Source organism: Hemiscyllium ocellatum, chromosome 1 (genome assembly GCF_020745735.1).
Source record: "Hemiscyllium ocellatum isolate sHemOce1 chromosome 1, sHemOce1.pat.X.cur, whole genome shotgun sequence".
Lineage (NCBI taxonomy): Eukaryota > Metazoa > Chordata > Chondrichthyes > Orectolobiformes > Hemiscylliidae > Hemiscyllium > Hemiscyllium ocellatum.
Genome location: NC_083401.1, coordinates 74,438,796 through 74,452,692, shown reverse-complemented (window position 1 = coordinate 74,452,692; position 13,897 = coordinate 74,438,796). Strand labels below are relative to the sequence as shown.

General features: G+C 42.5%; 1 protein-coding gene across 2 annotated transcripts; it reads left to right on the top strand.

The window, feature by feature from the left end:
• The first annotated feature begins 462 nt into the window (after nt 1–462).
• On the top strand, nt 463–13,612 carry LOC132818858 (molybdopterin synthase sulfur carrier subunit). Of its 2 annotated transcripts, XM_060830004.1 has the most exons (4): nt 657–689; nt 7,691–7,869; nt 7,984–8,105; nt 13,486–13,612. In XM_060830004.1, exons 2-4 carry the CDS (start codon nt 7,852–7,854, stop codon nt 13,610–13,612), a joined length of 267 nt encoding a protein of 88 aa, XP_060685987.1. In that variant the 5' UTR covers nt 657–689; nt 7,691–7,851. The 2 variants fall into 2 exon arrangements, with proteins under 2 accessions (XP_060685996.1, XP_060685987.1); XM_060830013.1 differs by lacking the exons at nt 657–689; nt 7,691–7,869 and adding an exon at nt 463–571.
• Nucleotides 13,613–13,897: the final 285 nt, after the last annotated feature.

Genomic DNA, 13,897 nt, shown 5'->3' with positions numbered 1-13,897 from the left:
GCTCACATTTTCCAACACCTTAGAGCTAACGTAGTATTTGGTATTTGTAATTTATGTACCTGCATGCTACCTTTTCCCTAAGAGCAAGGCAAATAGATGATGGAAATGAGGAATACAAACAGAAAAATGCTGGGAATACCCTGCAGACCTGGCAAAGGGAAACAAAGGTAAAAGTTTCAGGCAAATACTTTTTCATGTTTTCATTTATGATTGTGTATTACTAATCTTTACGGCTCACCAAAGGAGGATGGTGTTGAACAGTGATTTTGTTTATTTTGATGGGGACAAAAACAGAACTGGCAGAAGCTCAGCAGGTCTGGCAGCATCTGTGGAGAGAAATCAAAGTTAACATTGAGGAAGGGTCACTGGTGCAGGAATGTTGACTGTGATTCCTCTCCGCAGATGCTGGCAGACCCGCGGAGCTTTTCCAGCCACTTCTGTTTTTATTGCCTCTGATTGATTGACAGCAGCTGGGGGACCTGAGCAGAGGGAGAGAGGTAGCCGCCCGGAGCCTTCAGCCCGCTGCACCGGCCCAGCCCGGACAGGACCAGGACAGGACATGGTCACCCAGGTAACAGCGCGGGCACGGCCTCTCGCTACACGGGAGCCGCACACCGACCTCCGGGGCCTCAGACCTTGGGGAGGGGGAGGCAGGAGTCCCGGCTCCGGGCCCAGTCCGTCTCCCTCTGGTTGGTAAAATCCGCAGCTGCGCGTTTCCGAGAAGGCGGCGGTGGCTGGGCCTCGCAGGAGGGAGGGGAATACTGCCACTTGTCATGAAGAGATAGATAGGTCTCAGATGTTGCGTTGTAATTCACCTGGAAGTGGGACACCTTTGTTTTCTATTTTGTTAACAACGTTACAACTTGTTCGGAGTACATTATGACCGTTAGTAATTTTTGTTCTCCCAGGTTGGGAAATCCCAATAGAGGGACTTCCAAAAGGTGTTTGATACAGTGTCACAGGACAGATTTCTGAGGAAAGTATCGACTGAGGGGTAGGAATCGGAGAGCAAAGGTTAATGAGTAATTTGTGAGGGAAATTTCTAGTTTGCAGATTTGGGTGAATTGAGGACCGTGAGGACAGGATAAACTTTAGAAGGCCCTTGACAAAGTGGGCTGGTTGAATAGAGCTGTCGCCCGAAACGTCGATTCTCCAGTTCTTCGGATGCTGCCTGACCTGCTGCCCTTTCCCATCGCCACACTTTGACAGTTGTTATTACAATTATAGAAATACAGTATACAGCACAGACACGGACCCTTTTGGTTGAATTCATTCATGTAGACTAGAAATCTGAAATAAATCTAGTCCTGTTTGCCAGTAGTTGGCCCTATCCCTCTTAAACCATTCCTGGTCATATACCCATCCAGGTGCCTTTTAAATGTTGTATAAAAACAGCCTCAACCACTTTCTGTGGCAGCTCATTCCATATACGCACCGCCCTCTGTGTGAAAAAGTTGCGCCTTAGGACCCTTTTAAACCTGTCTCCTCTCACCTTAAATTTATGCCCTCTAGTTCTGGACTCCCCACCTTGGGGAGGAAAAGAAATCTTGTCTATTTACTGTATCCATGCCCCTTATAATTTTATAAATTTTTATAGGGTCACCCCTCAACTTTTGATGCTCCAGGGAAAATAGTCCCTCTCTGTAACTCAAACCCTCCAACCCTGGCAACATCCTTGTAAATCGTTTCTAAACGCTTTCAAGTTTGACAACATCCTATAGCAGGGAAACCAGAATTGTATGCAGTATTCCAATAGTGGTCGAACCAATGTCACAACATGTCTTCCCAACTCCTATATTCAATGCCTGAAACAATAAAGGCAAGCATACCAAATGCCGCCTTTTCTATCCTATCTACCTATGACTCCACTTTCAAGAACTATGAACCTGCATTCCAAGGTCGCTTTGATCAGCAACTCTTCCCCAGGACCTTGCCATTGAGTGTATAAGTCCTGCCCTGATTTGCCTTTCCAAAATGCAGCACTCACATTTATCTAAATTAAACTCGTTGTGGTCCCATTGTACTCTGAGGTAACCTTCTTCGCTATCCATTACACTTTCAATTTTGGTGTCATCTGCAAACTTACTAACAATACCTCCTATAAATCCTAATTATTTATATAAATGACGAAAGGTAGTGGACCCAGCACCAATCCTGTGCCACACCACTGGTTACAGACCTCCAGTCTGAAACCAACCCTTCAGCACCCTCTGTCTTCTACATTCTAGCCAGTTCTGTATCCAAATGGCTAGTCCTCCCTGTATTCCATGTGTTCTAACCTTGTTAGGCTGTCTACCATGAGGAATTTGTTGAATGCCTTACGGAAGACCATGTAGGTCACGTCCACGTTCATCCCACATCGATCCTCTTTGTTACTACTTCAAAAAACTCAAGCAAGTTCGTGAGGCACAGTTTCCTGCATAAAGAGACATGTTGACTATCCCAAACCAGTCCTTCCCTTTCCAAATACATTTAAATCTTGTCACTCAGAATTCCCTCCAACAACTTGCTCATCACTGATATCAGTTCACCAGTTTGTAGTTCCATAGCTTTTCCTTACCACCTTTCTTAAACAGTGGCACCATGTTAGGCAACCTCCAGTCTTCCGGTACCACACCTGTGGCTATCGATGATGCAACTATTGCAGCAAGGGCCCCAGCAATCTCTTCCCTAGTTCCCCACAGAGTTCGAGGGAACACCTGATCAGGTCCTGGGGATTTGTCCACTTTTATGCATTTCAAGACATTCAACACTACCTTCTCTGTAAAATGGACATTTTTCAAGATGTTGCTATTTATTTCCCCGCATTCTGTATCTTCCATGTCATTCGTCACAGAAAACACTGATGCAACATACTTGTTTAGTATCTTCCCCATCTCCTGTGGCTTAATACATGGGCAACCTTGCCGATCTTTTAAGGGGTCCTCTTCTGTCCCTACTTACCCTTTTTTGTCCTTAAGGAGAATCCAAAGGGATTCTACGAATACATTAATGCTATTTGCCAAAGCTGTTTCATGTTCCCTTTTTGCCCTCCTGATTTCCTATAAAGCATGCAGTTTCTAGACTTAATAAATAGAGGCATAGTTAGTCAGTAAAGGGTATTATTGATTGTCTTGAAGGTTTCCTTTAATTTGTTTCATTTAGTGATGACAAAGGTGTTATGAACGTAGCGGACCCAAAGTTTGGGTTGGATGGTTGGTAGAGCTGTTGGAGTCTCTGCATTACTGCCTCTACTAAAAACCCTGATATTGGAGATCCCATGGGTGTTCCGTTGGTTTGTCTGTAGGTTTTGTTGTTGAAGGTGAAGTGGGTGGTAAGGCATAGGTCCACTAGCTTGATGATACTGGCATCACTAAATGAAATAAATGAGGGGAAACCTTCAAGATCATCAATAATACCCTTACTGGCATAACATTCACTACAGAGGAGGAAAACAACAGCAAAATGCCATTATAGATGTTACAATAGAGCGAACAGCCAATGGGGAACTTCAAACCAGCATTTACTGGAAAACAACACATACAGACCAAATATTGAACTATAAAAGCAATCATCCCAACATTCACAAATGAAGCTGTGTTAAAACATTATTTCAATGAGCCACCACACACTGCAGCACAAAAGAACAATGCAGAGCAGAGGAAAATCACCCATACAGTGTATTCAAAAAGAATGTGTGCCCAATGAACACAGTCCGCCGATTTCTCAGAAAAAAACCCAAACAAGCAGTCAAAACACCCTGAAACCCTAGCCACTCTCCCCTCCATTAAAGTTATCGTGAAAATGACTGCCAGACTTCTCAGACTCCTTGGCATTATGGTAGCCCACAAACCCACCAACACACTAAAAAAGCAGCTCATGAACTTGAAAGACTCTATACAGACAACAAGCAAAACTAATGTAATTTACAAAATACCTTGCAAGAACTGTAACAAGCACCACTCCGAGAAATATAACAGGAGATGACACCACCGTAGTGAATGGCATCACCAACCCAAGGAAATCCAAACATATAAATAGAAAGCAGGCTACACCACCAGTGCTTCATCTGGAGGCTCACTGAAGATGTTATCTAGTGTGATGAAATGTGTAAACGAACCTTCCAGCTCAGTGAGCAAACCTATATTCAGAGGCATAGTGTTCAAGAGCAGGGATGTTACGATAAACATATAAAATATGACTCAGACTGGAGGGCATAGTTTTATGGTGAGAGGGGAAAGATTTAAACAGGATCTGAGGAAGTGGTACCTGCCAGAGGAGTTGGTGGTGGCAGGTATGATTGCAGCATTTAAAAGGCATCTGGATGGGTACGAGTAGGAAGGGTTTTGAGGGATATGGCCAAATGCTGGCAAATGGGACTAGATCAGTTTATGATATCTAGTCAGCGCAGACAGGTTGGACTAAAAACTCTGTTTCTGTGCTGTGACTGTTTAGCTCATGTATTGTATGGTTTTGAATGCCACACGTGGGCAGCACGGTGGCACAATGGTTAGCACTGCTGCCTCACAGCGCCAGAGACCCGGGTTCAATTCCTGCTTCAGGCAACTGACTGTGTGGAGTTTGCACATTCTCCCCGTGTTTGCGTGCGTTTCCTCCGGGTGCTTCGGTTTCCTCCCATAGTCCAAAGATGTGCGGGTCAGGTGAATTGGCCATGCTAAATTGCCCATAGTTTTAGGTGTAGGGGTATGGGTGGGTTGCGCTTCGGCGGGTTGGTGTGGACTTGTTGGGTCGAAGGGCCTGTTTCCACACTGTAAGAAATCTAACTCTAAACTATAGGAAAGATGTGAATATATTTGATAGAGTACATAAGTGATTTACAAGATGGGATATGCCTTCAATTATGAAGAAAGATTGGAGATATTGGGAAAGCTTTCTCTTCGAAATAGAAAAGACAAAAGGGAGTTTTAACAGTTTTCAAGATCATGAAATGTCTGGACGGAATGAATAAGGAGAAACTATTTCTGTTTATGAACAGATCAAGAACCATAGGGTGTACGGGGGAACGTCGATTATGTGAATCTGATGGGCGGGGCACTATTTCGTTCGCATAATCAATTATTTGGCTAATCGGTTAAATACCTTTCCTCTGGAGCTTGGAGTTTTTAAAGTCTGTGCAGCGTGTGAGACCCCGCCCCCACCTTTGTCTGACACTGCGCCGTCCCCAAACCCGTGCAACCCCGCCCCAACCCCATGCAATATCGCCTCCCTCACCCCCCCGCCACAACTCCATGCAATATCGCCTCTCTCAACCCCCCCGCCTCAACCCCATGTAACACTGCCCCCCCACCCGCCTCTCCGCCCCCGCCCCCTCTCCGGAGCAGCTGGCCTGGACACCAACAACAAGGCTGCTACAGTTGCCTTTGTGGGGTAAGTCTCCAAATAGCGTGCGCACACACACACATGCAGCCACAGCCACAGACCCACACACAACTTTTTGACAGGTTCCACCTTTGCTTGTACAGTAGAGATTATCTGGGGAAGGGGGAGGAGATGTTTACGGTCACCCCATGTCGAACTCCAGGGGACGTGTGAGCAGAGAGGGGGAGGGCGGGAAGTCAGTCATTTGGAGACGGTGTCTGTTTAATCACTGTTGGAAACAAAAGATGCGATCACTGTTGGAAACACGTCTTTGATGTAATGTTTCCATCGAGACCTCGAGATCTCCTTTGGATAATCCGATTTTCGGATAATTGATATTTGGATAATCTAGGTTCCTCTGTACTGTGGTTTTAGGAGTTTTGCAAAAGAAGCAAATGTGTGGTGAAGAAAAACCTTTTATCTCACAGTAAGTAGTTACTGTATGCACAGCCTGGAATAATGGTGAAAGCAGGTTCAAATGAGGCATTGGAGAGGGCATCGGATAATTATATAAACGGAAGTGCGTACAGGGTTAAGGTGCAGATCAAAATGGGTTGAATGACCTCTGTGTGCACCATGACAATGTTTTTTTTTAAATCTCTGGCTTAACTTGCTTCACTTGTGGACAAGTGTTAACAAATTGCATTTAACGCAGTAGCAAAGGTAGGGAATTTACTTTAATTATTTAGGAACCACTTGAACTTTATTGTCGTGAGATCATAACAATTGTTAGATGAAATTATTTCTCACTCCTTTACTTTTTCATGTAACGCAAACTGATGGTTAGGTTATGAGCTGCTCATATCAGTCTTTCAAAATTTAATATTTAAGACAAAATAAACCTTTCAGATTGCCCAGTAGAGATCTCTAAATGTCATGGAAATGTCTACTTTTCCATTTGTCTTACCAAAGCTTGAACACATTGCTGATTTCTGAGTGCACTTCTGCACATTTGATAACAAAGCATATGGAGAGCTTTCCTGGTTCAATAGAAAACCTACCGATATATATAGCTTCAGTGTAATTTAGACTGTGGGATGTGTATCACTATAGCCACATGAATCAGGAGTAGCATTCAACCGCTTGAGCCTGTTCTACCATTCACTAAGTTCATGGCTGACCTTATTCCCATCTACCCCGATAGATTCTTGTTAAACAGTGGGTTTAAAGGCTATCTCTCTCTGCCTTAAAAATATTCAAGGACTCTGCTTTAACTATATTCTTGATTGAGAGTACCAAGGACTTATGACCTGCTCAGCAGAAAAAAAACTCTAATCTCTCTCTTAAATGGGTGACTTCTGATTTGTCAGCAGTAATCCAGGTCCAGGATCCCCTATAGGATGAAACATCCCCTCTCCACATCCGCCTTCGTAAGACACCTCAGAATTTTATGTTTTAATCAAGTCACCTCTTGCTCTTCTAAATACCAGCTGGCACAAGTCGAGTGTGTCCAGTTTGTCTTCATAAATCACCTGGCTATTCCAGGTTATAGTCTAATGAATCTTCTCTGAGCAGCCTATTTGTGCTGTCAGTTCATTCAGTATACTGATCCTCAGATTTATCTAATACACTCCCTTTGAAAATGCTAATCTTATCTGTTGGTTTACTCTTGGATATATACTCTCTATCTCTTCTAATCGCAGTCTATTTGGCATTGTCCTATGTTAATACCTTTCTCTTTATCCTTGTATCGATCTTTTGATTCACTATAGATTTCCAAATTTGATCCCATGCCTCCATTATTCAGTTTTAAAATCCTTTTTACTTCCGTAAGTGGTTGGAAAGAACACAGGCCCGAGCAAGGTTCAGATAGAGACTTTGTCGTTGATCCTGATCCCATTTTCCCCAGTGCAGGTGCAGTGCTCCATGAACTGGAATGCCTTTCCACCACGACAGTCTTTGGTCCACACATGTATTTCTCTAATCTGATTGTCCCATATCAATAGTACATTCTCTCCTCTTGAATAGTGTCCTGTATCACTGTGCCATGGTCAGTAAAGCGGGCGGTACGGTGGCACAGTGGTTAGCACTGCTGCCTCACAGCGCCTGAAGACCCCGGTTCAATTCCCGACTCAGGCGACTGACTGTGTGGAGTTTGCACGTTCTCCCCGTGTCTGCGTGGGTTTCCTCCGGGTGCTCCGGTTTCCTCCCACAGTCCAAAGATGTGCGGGTCAGGTGAATTGGCCAAGCTAAATTGCCCGTAGTGTTAGGTAAGGGGTAATGTAGGGGTATGGGTGGGTTTCGCTTCGGCGGGTCGGTGTGGACTTGTTGGGCCGAAGGGCCTGTTTCCACACTGTAAGTCTAATCTAATCTAAACCCTTTCCCCCTGCAGTCCTCACTGTCATCCAGACAAAATGAGTAAACATTAATCCCAGGAGATTGATAGAATTGTAGATTGGCAGTATATTATGTAATGGCCTGGTAGGTATTCAATGGTGGAAGCCTCGCTAAAATCTCCTGAACTGAAAGTTTGACAACTTGAAGTATGGCTTGATGAGGCCAGTTTATTTGGTAAATTCTGATTCTGATCTTCATAATTTTTTTCCTAGAAAAAATGTGTTTCAGTGCTAGGTCATGAGCTAGTCACATTTTTCTCAAGATTTAATTTTTCTCTCTTTTGTATAGGTCTCTGTGCTGTATTTTGCCAGGAGTGCTGAATTGTCAGGGGTTCGTTCGGAGACTATTTCTGTACCACAGCAACTAACTTCATTACAGCTGTGGCAGGAAATTGTTAAGAGACATCCAAGGTACAGCTTATTAGAGAAATCCATTGTTGTTTCTTCTTAGCAATGTTGTTGATCTGATCTAGTGTTCTTTCCTTTCAGTGTGAAGTGCCTATGTGCTGCTTATGTGATGAAGATGGAGTAGCAATTAAGATTTATGTTTATTGTGTAGTGATGCCCTGCTAAATTAAACTAAAAATCTCAGTAGTTCTTGGATCTCTGATCACCTTTAAAACTATTTCATGAAGCTTACCAGTCTCCTACTATCTCTTCCTTTGGCTTTATATCAATGTTTAGGCTGGTCATGCTCCTGTGAAACTCTTTGGGATGCTTTCCTGTGTCAAAGATACAAGTTGTTGACCATGTACTGCAGGAACTTACCGACTGAAAGGAATTCATATGCTTCAGTGTTCAACATAGAATCATAGAGATGTGCAGCATGGAGACAGACCCTTTGGTCCAACTTGTTCGTGCTGTACAGCTATCCCAATCTGATCGAGTCCCATTTGCCAGTATTTACCCCATATCCCTCTTAAACCCTTCTTATTCTTATACCCATCCAGAAGCATGTTGAATGTTGTAATTGTATCAGCCTCTACCACTATCTCATTCCATACATGCACCACCCTATGCATAAAAATGTTGCCCCTTGTGCCCCTTTTAAATTTTTCCCCTCTCACCTTAAATGTAGGCTGTCTAGTTTTGGACTCCCCAACCCTGGAGAAAATACTTTGTCTAATAACCATATCCATGCCACTCATAATTTTATAAACCTCTATAAGGCCACCCTTCATCTTCCGACACTCCAGAGAAAATAGCACCAGTCTATTCAGCCTCTCCCTTTAGCTTAAACCCTCCAACCCTAGCAATCCTTGTAAATCTTTTCTGAACACTTTCAAGTTTCACAACATCCTTCCCATAGCAGGGAGAACAGAATTGATTGCAGTGTTCCAAATATAGTCTAACGAATGTCCTGTACAGCTGCAACATGATCCCCCAACTCTTATACTCAATGGTGACCAATAAAGGCAAGCATACCAAACGCCTCCTTCACTACCTTGTCTACCTGCGATTTCACTTTGGAGGAACTATGAATCTGCATCCCATTTTTCTTTGTTCGGCAATATTCCCCAGGGCCTAACCATTGAGTGTATAAGCCCTGCCTTGATTTGCCTTACCAAAATGCAACACCTCACATTTACCTAAATTAAACCCGATTTGTTACTCCTCGGCTTCAAATCCCATTGCACTCTGAGGTAACCTTTTTCGCTATCTGTTACACAACCAATTTTGGTGCGACCTGCAAACTTATTAACCTCGCCTCCTACGTTCGCATCCAAATCATTTATATAAATGATGAAAAGTAGTGGACCAGCATCGATTCTTGTGGCACTCTGCTAGTCACAGACCTCCAGCCCAAAAAGCAATCCTCTACCACCACCTTCTGTCTCCTACCTTCAAGCCAATTTTGGATCCAAAGGGCTAGCCTTTTCTGTCTTCCATGTGATATAACTTTGCTAACCAGTCTACCATGCAGAATCTTTTGGATGCCTTGCTAAAGTCCAAAAATTACAACATCCACTCTGCTATAATCAGTCTTCTTTGTCACGTATTCAAAGAACTCAGTCAAGTTAATGAGACATGATTTCCCACGCACAAAGCCACCTTGACCATTCCTAATCAATCCTTGCCTTTCCAAATACATGTAAATTCTGTCCCTCAGATTCCCTTTCAACACCTTGCCCATACAATGCCAGAGAGTATTGATTACAGGAGATGGGAGGTCATGTTGCGGCTGTACAGGACATTGGTTAGGCCACTGTTGGAATATTGGGTGCAATTCTGGTCCCCTTCCTATTGGAAAGATATTGTGAAACTTGAAAGGGTTCAGGAAATATTTACAAAGATGTTGCCAGGGTTGGAGGATTTGAGCTATAGGGAGAGGTTGAATGGGCGAGGCTGTTTTCCCTGGAACGTCGGAGGTTGAGGGGTGACCTTATAGACGTTTATAAAATCATGAGGGGCATGGATAGGGTAGGGGAGTCCTGAGCTAGAGGGCATAGGTTTAGGCTGAGAGGGGAAAGATATAAAAGACATGTAAGGGGCAACTTTTTCCACGCAGAGGGTAGTACGTGTATGGAATGAGCTGCCAGAGGAAGTGGTGGAGGCTAGTACAATTTCAACATTTAAAAGGCATCTGGATGGGTATGTGAAAAGGAAAGGTTTGGAGGGATATGGGCCAGGTGCTGGCAGTGGGACTAGATTGAGTTGGAATATCTGGTCGGCATGGACGAATTGGACTGAAGGGTCTGTTTCCATGCTGTACATCTCTGTGACTCTATGACTCACTGATCTGTAGCTTCCTGGCTTTTTCTTACCATCTTTATTAAATAATGGCACCACATTAGCTAAACTCCAATCTTCTGGCAACTCACCCATGGCTATCGGTGATACAAACATCTTAGAAAGGTGTTTGTTTGTGATAAGAAAAGCTTTTAATATTTAGCAATTTGTTCTATAGTATAAGCTGATGGTGACACTTTACCTATACTTCTAGATTTTATTTTTAGTATCATTGATTACTCTCATTGTTGAATTCTTGTTGAATTCCTGTTGCTGGTCACCCTGCAGTTACATCTCCATAATCCCAATTATATCATACCTCTTTAAATCATTTAGCAGATCTGGTACATGCACTTTATTGTGAATGCTCTACGCATTAAGTTGCATGGTGTTAAGGCTTGTCTTTTTGACACTCTTCATCCTTTTCGTTTTATTTTACATCATGCCTCTGTTTGACCTTTGTCCTTGAATTCTCTGCCTATCATAATTATTTCCCATTCTGTCTTTTCTTTTTGCCCTTTCTACCCTCTATTCTGTCTCCCTGTATAGGTTTCCATCCTCCTCCATTTCAGTTGCAACTCTCCCCAACACCACTAGCAAATACTCCCCAAGGACATCAGTTCCGATCCTGTCCTGTGCAATCTGGCCAGTTTACAGTTGTCCCACCTTTTTCAACTAGTCATTATGAATCAGCAGTCTGAAACCTTCCCCCCCCCCCCCCCCCCCCACAATCTTTTCAGCCATATATCTATCTGATATGTCATGCTACTTCTACTCTGATTAGCACATGGCCCTGGGAGTGATCCTGCGATCACTACCTTTTGTGGTCCTACTTTTTAACTTTCTTCCTAATTCCCTTAAAAAAAAGAGAAATGGTGAGAGGTTGCAGAAATATGGGATGCAGAGGATCTGGGTGTCCTGTGCACAAATAGCTAAAAGCCATTCAAATATTATTATATATCATGAGGGGAATTGAATGCAAAGCTAGAGAGATTATTATTCAATGGTATAGTGCACTGGTGAGACGGTATTTGGAGTATAGTGCAAGATATTGGTAACTTTATTTAAGGAAGGATATAAATGAATTGGCTGTAGTTCAGATACCATTTTACCATGACTAATACTTGTAATGGCCAGGTCGTCCTATGATGAAATGTTGGACAGACTAGGTTGGTATCACTTGGAATTCAGAAGAGTAAGTGGCAGTTAGACTGAAACATATCATGAGAGATTGTAGATGGGAGAATCAAAATTGGGGGTTACTGTTTAAAAACTAGGTATTTTCCATTTGATACTTTGTTTTTCTTTTCTAGACTCTTAACTACCTGACAGAACTCTTCCTGAAAAGGTAGTGGAAGTAGGGTCTTGAATATTTTTAAGGCAAAGGTGAATAGATTCTTGTTAAGCAGTCGTCAAAGGTTATCAAAGATAAGCAGGAATGTAGATTGGAGGTTGCAATTAGATCAACCATAATGTTGAATGAGGGGCTGAACGGTCTATTCCCAAGTTGTATATTCATATGTTCATAACTTCTATTTTAAAAGCATTATAGGTTGGAGGGGGTGGGGGGGGAGTACCTAGTAGGATATACCTATACCAGATGGACTGCAGTGGTTCAAGCAAGTGGATCGCTGTCGTCTTTTCTAGTAAGTAAGGAGCAAGTAAGGATGGGCAACACATGCTTTCATAGTTGGCAATGCTTGCCTCCTGTTAGAAGATATAAAGAAACATTGTCCCCACCAAATCAAAGAACTAGGTTCCATAAATAGCAAAGGGAGAAGATATTGTTGATGGAGCCTTCACTGATAACTGAGTAGAGAGATGAAATTGGTTGGATTGGATTTGTACTGCCTTTGGTGGGCAGGATATACTTGTGGCCGTAGGACAGAGAGACTTTACTCTGTCTTCCCACAGGACATGGAAAGAAAATCTGAGGGAAATTCAGCACAGCTCAGTTTTATATTATCCTGTCATCCAGTTTTGCATAACATTTGAGGCTGCTTGGTTGCAGATAGGCCATATTTAGGTGATGATGGCATGATACAGGTAGATATAGGAATAGGGAAAAACAGAAGCATGGGTTAAGTACAAAAGGTGGTGCATATGCACTATTGAAGCTTTTGGGAACTAATGTTGAGATGAAGGCTGCGGTGTCGTAAACTGTGATATGTGTAACAATGCACAGAATAGTTTAGCAAACTCTGTTCACTTTGGAGAAGCATCCATAGAAGAACATAATTACTATTGGATGGATCGCTATAAACCATGTTACATTTCTAATTCATATAATTGTTGAAAATTCACCATTATGTTATTTTGCCAATAAATAAATAATTGAAATAAACGTAGTATGGCTCCATTATGTCAGGTTTGGAAGAAAACGAGAGATTTATTTTTAAAATGTTGAGATATTGCTTGGTTTTTCTTCTTAGTTAACATATTCTTTTTCACAGAATGCTGTCAGTTGGGAAGTCAAATTTTGTTCTTTGCAACGGACTTCTTTACAGAAGTCGTTAATGCTGCCAAGTTCAGAATGTTCTATACATATTACCCATGTAGCTTACCCATTGTCACTCCAGTCGATGAAGTAGCTTGATTACATAAAACATTTCATTTAACTACCTTGGAGAAAGTGAGGACTGCAGATGCTGGAGATCAGAACTTAAAAATGTGTTGCCGGAAAAGCGCAGCAGGTCAGGCAGCATCAAAGGAACAGGAGAATTGACGTTTCGGGCATAAGCCTGAAGAAGGGCTTATGCCCGAAATGTCGATTCTCCTGTTCCTTTGATGCTGCCTGACCTGCTGCGCTTTTCCAGCAACACATTTTTAAGCATTTAACTACCTTGTCAAGAATTGGCTAACTGCCTAAGTGAAGCAGACAGGCTGCAGTGACTCTAAACTGTTTTAATTGCAGGGCCTGGAACCATATTTGGAGGGCATTATTGACCATTAATATGCAGAGAAAGGGAAAATCCTATTAAATGCAGTGAAACATTTAGTGCTAAATGCTAAATGTTATTGATATTTGGTATGGTTTTTTCTTTTCTTACCGAATCCACAGGCTTGGTACCATAAGGGATCACATCATTCTTGCTGTTCGTCAGGAATACATCATCTTGGGAGATCAGCTTTTGTTCCTCCAGCCAGGCGACGAGATCGCAGTCATCCCCCCGATTAGTGGGGGCTAGCTCCTGGCATACATATGCAGGTATTTCTAATTTCTCCTCAAAAATGACTTCAGGTGCAGGAGGCCGCACATTAAAATTCCTGATGGAGTCTTTAATTTTAGCGAGGTCCATTGATTCCGTTGTTAGGTGCCTTTTGAATTTTCCCTTTCGTCTGTTCCCATTTGGCTTTGTATCTTTATTATATGGAGCCATGCTGCTTTTATGCAGTTTCACTGTAATAATATAAATACATTTTCATATTAGTCAATTTTTTTTTAAAGGTACTGAATGCTAACAACTACAATA